The following is a 10,351-nucleotide window of genomic DNA, read 5'->3' on the forward strand; positions in this document are numbered from 1 at the left end:
ACTTAAACATTTGCCACTGGGCCAACTTAAATATTTGCCATATAGGCCAACTTAAACAATTGTCATTTAGGCCAACTTGAAAATTTGCCACTTCGGCCAACTTAAACAATGACATGGATGCAACTCAATGATGCACACCCACAAATACAACTTAAACAACATAAGCAACATAAACAACATAACCGACTTGCACAACATAGCCAACTTGAACATAATATATAATATTATCCTTTTGGTTAAATCTTTTCATTATTCCTCCAATTCTATCTTTTCCCTTCATATTTGCATCCTTAGTAAAATCTAAGTCTTCCTTTTGTATTTTTTGAAATAAGGTTGGATCTATTAAAATACTTCCTTCGTAATTTCCATCTTCTTCAGTAATATGTAAATGTTCTATATCATTTACTATTTCTTTTTCCATTTTTGTTATGCTAGACATATAAGAAAATTGTAACACGTAATCAAAGTAAGTAAATAAAGAAATTATACCTGATCATGATTTCTTCTGAACTTTTGGTCCACCACTGCTTCCGTAAGTTTATGTGAGATAGTTGATTAATAGATATATATATGTTGTGTAATTTAATTGAATGACTCTTGAATAAGTAGAAACATGGTTTTATTTATATAAGTTTATGTTACAACAATGCACACAAAAGGTGTCAAGCTAAATCCTAAAGGATTAGCATATGTTTCTTAAGAGAAACTTACACAAAGGGTTGTTTTCTACAACTTGCCTCTTCCCATCGTAGAAGCACTTATTTATAGCCCTAAACACACATTATAATAATATTTTTTATTTACAATAATGCATAGTACTATTCATCTATAGTACCACTTATTTAAAACACTTAAGTATTACATGACAAATGACTTCACTCTTATCTACTTCATGACTCTATTATTGATTCCTTCCTATCCTCATCCTTAAGGCACATGGACTTTTCTAGACACTTGGTCACTTCCACGACATCTTTTTATTTAAAACATCTTTCACATGCATGATTTTCACTCTTTTTTATACTCGAACATAACTCCTTAAGTACACATGGCTTATAATTCATTGTCTCCTTATTAAATGCGTAGAATGGTAGCTCAAAAGATGTCAATAGATGGATATCTCTATCCTTTAGTACTTTTCCACTTGTCTTGCTTAGTAGTAGGAGATTAGGGGCTTTGTACAATACTTTCACACATGAATTCTTTCCAATAGCTTGACATTAAAAGAATATGCTTGAAAGTTGATTAGATAAAGTAATATTTAAGTGATCATCATACATTTCTTCTTTTGAGTCATCTCTTAAAGGAAATTGATTATTACTTACTCCAATGAAGACAAAGTGATTGGCTGATTGATTCGTTGTAAAATCCGGATAGGCTGATTAAAATTTTAAATAAATATTTCTTTCTCCAGCAATATTCTTTTTAAAATTCTGGACTGATTCTTTAAAATTATATGGGAAAAGATTAATTTCTTCCAGATTTTTACTTAGATATAGGCATTCAATAAGTCTAAATTGTAACATATTAAATGTTAGTAACTGGGATGCTCCTAGGGTAATTATAGCTTTTACTCCAAAAAGCTTTCTATCCACCATATAGAAATAATTAGTATTTTCTTTCTCGTTCTAGTAAGTAAGTCTTTTTAAATTCTCCTTACATTTTTCTTCAGAGAATTCAACCTGATTTTCATGCTCTTTTCGAGACATAATTGGCAAATTATCCAGGGAAGAATGGATTCTTCCTAAGATTTTCATGGATGTTCTTTCTGGTGCATTATTCTTTGTTGCTTATGAAAAAGTTCTTGGGCCAAGATAAATCTCTTTTCTTGATTTTTCTAATTCTCTATGATCATTCATTGCTTTTTCAGCTTCTTCTTTGGTGGCATACCCTTTATAAGTAACTCCTGTGATTTTTGTACAATGAGGGACAGCTTTATACCATTCATCATAAATTCCTGGAAATGGTCCGTTAAATACTGCATACCATTTCTTAGGTTCTTTTAATTTAATCTCTTCAAGTGGATTCTTTATTCTAAGTTGAGATTTTATAATTTCTATTTTCTTATCGATTAATTCCACTTCCTTTCCAATCAGTTCTGGCTCTTTTATTTTGTAAATTCTTAGTGCTTTTTTTAACTCCAATTGTTGTTCCAAGATTTCTTCTGAGATTCGTTCCATTCTCTAGAAAGTATATCTGCAAGTACGTTCTTTTCGCCTTTAATATGAGTAATTGAGTAATTATATTCGGCTAGTTTCATTTGCCATCTTATAAGTCTCCCTTGCTTGTAAGTTCCTTTATGATTAATATTTTTGAAACCTGCAACATAAGTAGAATCGGTTCTAACAATAAATTCTTTATCAAGAACATAAATTCGATGTTTTTCTAACATTTGAATTAATGCTAATATTTCTTTTTCATGAGTAGGATAATTAATTTCACTGTCTGAAAAGGTTCCAGACATATATTTGCATAGTAATTATTTCTTTTGGCCAGGGGGCTTAGCCTTCATAACACCTCCCCAACATTCATTTGATGCGTCAGTTTCAATAATAATTAGATCATCAACTGATGGATGATGTAATTCAGGAAGATCTCGACATAAATATTTCAATTTAGTAATAAGTGTTTCGTCTTCTTCAGTTCATGACCAGATAGCATCCTTCTTAAGATTTTGTTGAAGTAATTTTCTTTCAGCTGCAAGATTTTTAATAAAACCTTCATTTGAAATATATGTTAGTAATGCAAGAAATCTTTATAATTCATTTTTGTCTTTTAGTTTTGTGAGAAAATTTTGAAGTTTTTCTAATACATGTTTTTGCATTATTATTTTTCCTTTTTCAATTTCTAATCCTAAATAATTGATTTTATTTTGAGCTACTATAGCTTTTTCTTACTTAATACTACTCCATGTTCTAAACACCTATTAAGTACTAATTCTACATTTTTAAAGTGATCATCTAAATCCTTATTTGAAAAAACTAATATATCATCAATATAAATAAGACAAAAATCTTTGAATTCTTTAAGGATAGAGTCCATCATGCGTTGGAAAATACCTGGTGATTGTTTCATTCCCATTGGAAGAACATTCCATTCATATTGATCTTGAGGGCAACTAAATGCTGTTAAAGCTTTAGATTCTTCTGACAATCTTATTTGATAAAATCCATATTTACAATCAAAAGTACTAAACCAATTCATATTTCTAACTCTTTCAATAATTAAATGCTTTCTTGGAAGAAAATACGCATCACCTTCCATAACATCATTTATTTGTTTATAATTAATTACCATCTTTCTCTTTCCTCTTTTAATCTCATTATAATTTTCAACATAAAATGCTGGTGCTGAATGTTTACTTTTTGATGGTCTTATTAATCCTTTTTCACACATTTGCTTAATATCTTCAGCAAATTCATCTCTATCTTGTTTTGTGTATATCATAGGTTTACATTTGATTTCTTTTGTTGGGACTTTTAGTTTCAATTCAACTAGTTCCATGTTTTTATTATTAATTTTAGGATCTAATGGGTTTTCACTACACACTTTATCTAATGATTTTCCAATATGTATTGGGATTTTTCTTCCTGGTTCTAAATTAATTAATGCATAACACATTTTTCTACAAACTAAATCTATAATTTCACCACGTTTTATTCTGGAGAGCTCTGATTGTTTTCTTGAATAAATTGTTTGTGAGGAATGAATAATAGGGATATCTATAATTTCTTTAAGTTGTTTTCCTTTAATATATGGAGCCTTAATCGATATATACTCTAAGTATTGGCAAAAGGGTGCATATAATCGTAAGAAATTATTTCCTATTATTATATCTAACTCTGTTTCTTGTTGATATATTGTAGGTACTATGAATAATTTATTTTCAATATTCAAAGTAATTCTTGTAGCTACCCAATTTAGTGGGTGTATTGAGCCATCTGCTATTTGAATCTTTAATGGTTTCTCTAATCTTTTCCATTTACTAAATAATGCTTTGGTTGTTATACAAATACTTGCTCATGTATCTATATAGGCTTCAGTTTCTTTGTTTTCTTTTTCAATTTTGATTTTGATATATGTACTATTCAGATTTTGTTTCTTCTGAAGATAATTCATCCTCTATATATTCATATACACTACAGACAGAATCACTTAGTTCATCTGCTAATGGTTCTAAATTATATATTTTATATACTTTCTTTATTATTTTTTATTTTTCTTTAAGATCTTTTTCTTTCTTTTTTGGACATTCATTGGCATAATGACCTTCTACATTGCATATCCAACATACGCATTTCTTTTTTCCTTTTGGACAATATTTTTTAGGTGCTTGCTTTCTCTTTCTAAAATACTTTCTTCTAGTATTTTTATAGGCCTTTTTTCTTGGATAAGTTTTTCTTAATTTATGTTTTCTTTTATAACTTTTTCTACTTCGTTGATTACAACCATAATTTTCTGGTTGCTCTATTTCTGGTATATCACAACAAAGTGAGGTTCTACCTCTATTTAATTGTTTATATCTTGTACTCTTTATACATTTCCGTCTTAATTCATTATATAAGATTTGAATAATTCCTCCTAAGCTATCACCTAATTCAATTGGTTGGGATTTCCATATATCCCTTATTTTTGCACTAAGTGGATACGGTAACTTGGATATGAAGACTCCTCGATATATCTCCCTAGTTTCATTATCTAATTTATAATAGTATTTTTTATACTCACAAATGAAACTATCTATTTCACACATATTACATATCTGCATATTAATTAGATGAATTTCGGCCTTTTCTCGCAAAAGTTTATTTACTTCTGTTTTATGTTCAAGAGTATTGTAGCCTATGAATTCTTTATATATTAATTACATTATTAGTTTAGCAAATTGTTGATTATTTTCTACCATTCCTATATATTGATTCCATGTTTCATCGTTAATACTTGTTAAGAATTTCAGCACATTTCCTGTTGTTCTATGAGCTATTAAATTCTTGACATCCATTAGGTTTATCTTAGAAAATTTATCATCGGTTGCTATAAGCATAATCATATCATTAGACCACCTTTGTAGTATATCCTCTGGATTTCTTACACAGTCTAAATTTAATAATTTTTTAGATTTAGTTTCTTCATAGTAAGGTTTAAATTCTTCCGCAACTTTTGTCCATTTTTCACTAGCCTTTGTATAACCTCTTTGATTCATAGTTTCATTTTCATAATTTTCCCAAGAACTACGAGGATTCCAACTCTCTTCACGTTTTCTTTTTTATTTAGAATTACTTGTTTCTCCTTTTTCCATATATATTTCGTCTATATCTGGTTCAGATCCTAATTCTGATCCTATTTCTGAAGAATTATAATTTAATATTACTTCTTCATTCTCTTCCTTAGTTTCTATTTTTTCCATTTTTCCTACTTGCTTATTTTCTTCTTCTATTATTTGTAGTTGTTCCATTAATTGTCTAATTTCTTCAATATCATTAGAACTTCTTAATGCTTCTATGTATTTAGTTTTTATCCCCTCCATGAAGATGATGGGTTTATTAACATAAATGTGGTTATAGGTTCTTGTTTAACTACTTTTAGTTGGTTTACTTCTTTTGTTCTAACTAATATTTCTTCTAAATCTTTTATTGTTATACTTCTATTACTTTCTTCATGTTTTAACAAGGTTTCTAATTGATAAAGAATTTTCTTAATTTTTTGAATATTTATATCTTCATCAATTTCTTTATCTCTATTATTTTCATCAAAGGTTTCATGTATATTATTTACTTGATTAAGCCCATTTTTTATTTTAGTAAAGGTATAATCTGCAATTCTATTGGTATTTTCTATTAATAATATAATATTTTTATTTATTTCATTCATTGTATTATTTAAAACTTTATACATCACATCAATTTCTTCAGATAATAACATTATTTTAAATTTTCGTGGCTATATCAACTTTTTCTAATAGTGTATTACACTAAACAAATAAATAACATCAACAAATAAATAATGTTAACCAATATATGTTACTTATTTTATGTACATTAACTAACATATTTATTTATTTATTAAATATTATATTAATAATTCAATTAACTTATATTAAAAGTTTTAAAACATTGTAATATAGTAAATAATAAAATAATAATAAATCGAAAATAAAAATAAAAACAAAAGTATTAAACATTCATTATTTTAATATTTATATATTTACTTTATTTACTTTCAGTTTATTAAATATATTTATAAAAGATATTTTAATATTTACTTTATTTAATTTCATTATATAATAAATTATTCAAATATTTAAATATTTAATATTTAACTTTCAATTTATTAAAAAATATATTTACGTTCAATATTATTTTAAATAATAGTATATTAAAATATTATATTATTTAATAAATTGAATAATACATTAAAATATTATATTTAGGTTCATTATTTTATTAAATAATAGTATATTAAAATATTATATTATTTAATAAACTAAAATATGAAATATGGTTGAATAATTGTCATGTAAAATCAATGTGAAAAATAAATAGTAGTTATGTAATATATAGATTTTGATGCAAGCTATTAAACAAGAAAAACAAATAGCCTAGTGGTAAGGGCTTCTACTACCTCCACATGGCATTTCCACGTAATCCTTAAATAAATAAATAAAATAGAAAAAGTCAACACAACAGCGCCACATAATCAATTTTGTTGACCAAATCCAGCGATGGAGCAAAACAGAGGAATCTACAAATTACAGGGATATAATCTGTGTTTTTTTTACAGAATTGTTTTTTGAATTCGCCTCAGGGGCAAAAACCCATTTATTTATTATAATTTATTTATATAATTACTCCACTGCCTATAATTAATAAGACTATTCTAATAAATAACTCTCATTTTATTATTAAAATTAATTCAATTAATTTTTATTTTAAAAAGTGCAAAATTTTCAAAAATAACACCTATTGAAAAACATAAATAACTCTACTTTTGCATTGGAGAGTGAAACCTTTAGATTTGGGTGATATAGATTTGGGTGATAGATTTTCGTTGAAATTAGTTGTTGTTGTTCATAGATCTTCTGTCGAGTCTTCTTTTAAACTTACCAAATTCTTTGCAAGTAGTGCAATAGATTTGAGACAAGTTATCATCAATCTCTTCTTCTACATGTTCATCCTTATTTTCAATGTCAGCTTTGAATGCTACACTTTTGTTTTTTTTAGATTTGTCATTAATAGCCATTTCAAAAGTGATTAGCAAGTCAATAAATTCATCCACTACGACAGTGCTAATGTCTTGTGCTTCTTAAATGGTTGTAACCTTCAAACTTCTTTAGAAGAGATCTGAGAATTTTTTTGGCTAGCTTTTCTTCTAAAAAAATTTCACCAAGGTCAAATGAGATATTGGTTTCTTTCTTTTCATGCGCTGTATGTATGTGGTACACTTGGTGAGCATACTACAGAGATTAATTCAGCTTTTTATGGACCTCTGGTCTCTCTTTGAAGGAGATAGAATAAAGATTTCTAGGCTACAAATTGCATTAGACCATTTGAAATAATATAGATGAAAATATATCATTGAGAAAGACAAAATAAACCATAATAAAAAATCTGATGAAATTGTATCGACTACAACCATTCTAGAGGAAATTTTATGATCATTTCTGCTCTTCACTATTGTTTATTAATTGGTTGATACCAAGGTTTTCGTTGTACTGCAACAGTGATTCGATCCTAACCGCATCATAAGCAACATTACCTATGCTTGTTCAATTCAAAACCTTTTTAGAAAAAACTAAAATTTTACAACCTCAAATTTTATGCTACTTCAAATATTTATCTAACTAAGAATCTAAGATGAGTTGGCATTGTAATGGCATGGAGATCCCCATTTTATAGCTTGTGGCAATTTAAATGATTTACCCTCCACAACAGCTGCATTGTGACCAACAACCGCAAAAGAAACTAACACAGTCATGACGACTGACCGCAACCGTAACGACCGCCACCACCACCGCGATTTAAAAACATTGCTGAGACCATTTGTTAGAGCAGAAGTTGAGGTCAGAGAAGCTTTTAGAACACTGAGACCCTGCAACATAATATAGACATTGAAATAATGAATGCAAAATGAATAACAATGCTAAGAGTATTACAGAGATAATTTACCTCCTTTAGACCAATTTTAACAACTCTTTCTTCCACATCCAACAGAGGAACATTTAAACTATTTAGATATGAAACAGCGTTGAATGACGATATTGGAGTCACAACCAAATCATCTGTCACCATAAACATGGACTGTCCTTTCGCGAATTTTCCCCAAGGTGAAAACTTAGGTTCTACCAACTTCAAAGGTACAAAGCTTTCCCGAGAGTAACCTCCATGCTTGCGCGAAGTAGTAACGGATCCAAATAAACATGATTTAACAAAATAAGAATGATAGTAATGTACCGGTAAGGAAGCCGCAGAAATTGGCAATATCTGGTTATTGAGTTCAAATTGTGCGGCAACAAGAGGCTTCCTTAGTTTTTCTTTCACATCCTGTGACACTAAATACATATCTGGACTCAACTTTGCCACACTTTTGTATAAATTATCAATACATTCTAAAGAAGAGACTCCTTGAAGCATATGCAACACTCCTCCTAAGGGAAAAGTTTGGAAACTGCAAACAAAGTCAATAAAATCTGCTCCTGCTTCAGCAAACAAGATCTTTCCAGTTGATTTTTGTCTCACTACTTTAACAGACATCTGCCTACCCTTGTCATGTGTCACCTCTCCAATCTTAAATTCGGTTTGGTTTCGATTTCTATGCTTGGCTGGGAAATGTTGTTTCTTAAAGATGAAATCTGTCAAAGGTGTCTTTGAAGACAATGACAACTTGAGAATATCAACTACCTGTTAAAAAAAATGTAGAAATAATCAATGAGAGAAAAGGAAAATCAAATACAAGATGAGAGTTTTAGAGAAAGTAGCATAGCATGCATACCTCTTTTTTGGTGATTTCGACATTTTGTTCTACAATGGCTTCAAAGTTAGTGATTTTATGTTTGTGATGTAGATGTACAACCGATCCAAAAACATTAGGCATCACATAAAGACCATCAGATATGATAAATGTAGCGTTTTCCGTAGCAAAGCCATTTCCTAAACTCAAACATTTTGGTTGCGGTGACAGATGTAATTCTCTATTCATTACTTTTCCACAGCTACACTTTTGATTCTTAAATAGGCTAAATTGGTTCCGATTACAATCCGACTTCTCACAGAGGAAATACTGTATAGGTTCAGTGTCATCGATGTTGAGTTTGAGTTTTTGGCAATATGCTTCCATTGAGTTTCTAGGATTGAGTAGCATTTCCTTGCATATATAGTTTTCGTCAAGATCTGCTATGCTTTGATAGAGTGAACTTAAGCTTCCAAATGGAACTGCTTCAATATTTGAGTCTTTAGCTACAAGTCTAGCAATAGTCCCTAAAGGCATTGTTAAGAAACTGAAGAGAGCATCGACGAAATCCTTACCAGCCTCAACATAAAGAACTTTGTTGCTTTTACTGTCCACCATAACTCTCAGTCGAACGTTGTAAGCTTGCTCATCTAATTGAGCTGCATCCATATTGTTGCAAATAAGCAATTGCAGAATTAAACTAATAATACTAGAATTGTATAAATAATATGAACGGTTTTTTCTTCTTAAAACTATTGGAAAAAATTGATACAGTTGCTCTAGTTTCTAGGTAGTGGATGACATTGGAAAGGAAAAGAAAGTTATTAACCTACGTCAGAGAGAATGCAACATATTGATGGCTCAGTCATTGATTGTTTCATTACAATTTCATAGAGAATGTAAATAACAACGGTAGTCAAGAGAAGGAAATTTCATAAAAGAATTGAAGTTGTGATGGGAAGAGAACTTCATTGTAAGATCTAGAAAATGCTAGTAGCAAATGTTAGTTTTTAAGAGAGAGAAATAGTTAATGGTTTTCACAAAACAGCTAGTGGTTTCACTTTTTAGTAAAAGTAATAATTAATTACAGCTATTTTTTCTATAAAATTAAAGGTGACAGTACCTGTGTTAGTGTCTATCGAGTAGTCACATCTTCTTTTAGGAGAAAAATATGCTTTGTTTCTAATACTTCTAATAAAGACAAAAAAACCTTTAAAATATTAGTACAATTAGTATTGTACTTTTGATGGGAGGTGGGTTGTGGGTGTAAAATGGATGGATTAGATAAATATAAATTAAATTGTTAATGGATAATCAAAATAATTTATTAAAATTTATTTAAAAATATTCAATTTAACTCTTTCATTAATTAAAAAATTAGATTTCTCTTATACATCGCTTAAAA

At 28.9% G+C, this 10,351-nt stretch overlaps 1 protein-coding gene and 1 pseudogene across 4 annotated transcripts; both read right to left on the reverse strand.

The window, feature by feature from the left end:
• Window positions 1-2,134: 2,134 nt before the first annotated feature.
• Window positions 2,135-5,299, reverse strand: LOC131635209 (uncharacterized; annotated as a pseudogene).
• A 2,290-nt stretch (window positions 5,300-7,589) lies between these two features.
• Window positions 7,590-9,931, reverse strand: LOC131635201 (uncharacterized). 4 transcript variants are annotated; one of them, XM_058905805.1, is made up of 5 exons: window positions 9,780-9,931; window positions 9,522-9,605; window positions 8,989-9,428; window positions 8,166-8,897; window positions 7,590-8,088 (listed from the first exon to the last, which is right to left on the reverse strand). In XM_058905805.1, exons 2-5 carry the CDS (start codon window positions 9,562-9,564, stop codon window positions 7,849-7,851), a joined length of 1,455 nt encoding a protein of 484 aa, XP_058761788.1. In that variant the 5' UTR covers window positions 9,565-9,605; window positions 9,780-9,931; the 3' UTR covers window positions 7,590-7,848. The 4 variants fall into 4 exon arrangements, with proteins under 4 accessions (XP_058761788.1, XP_058761787.1, XP_058761786.1 ...); XM_058905804.1 differs by having other exon boundaries at window positions 9,776-9,931; XM_058905803.1 differs by having other exon boundaries at window positions 8,989-9,605.
• Window positions 9,932-10,351: the final 420 nt, after the last annotated feature.

The sequence above is a fragment of the Vicia villosa genome, unplaced genomic scaffold (genome assembly GCF_029867415.1).
Source record: "Vicia villosa cultivar HV-30 ecotype Madison, WI unplaced genomic scaffold, Vvil1.0 ctg.001445F_1_1, whole genome shotgun sequence".
Classification (NCBI taxonomy): Eukaryota; Viridiplantae; Streptophyta; class Magnoliopsida; order Fabales; family Fabaceae; genus Vicia; species Vicia villosa.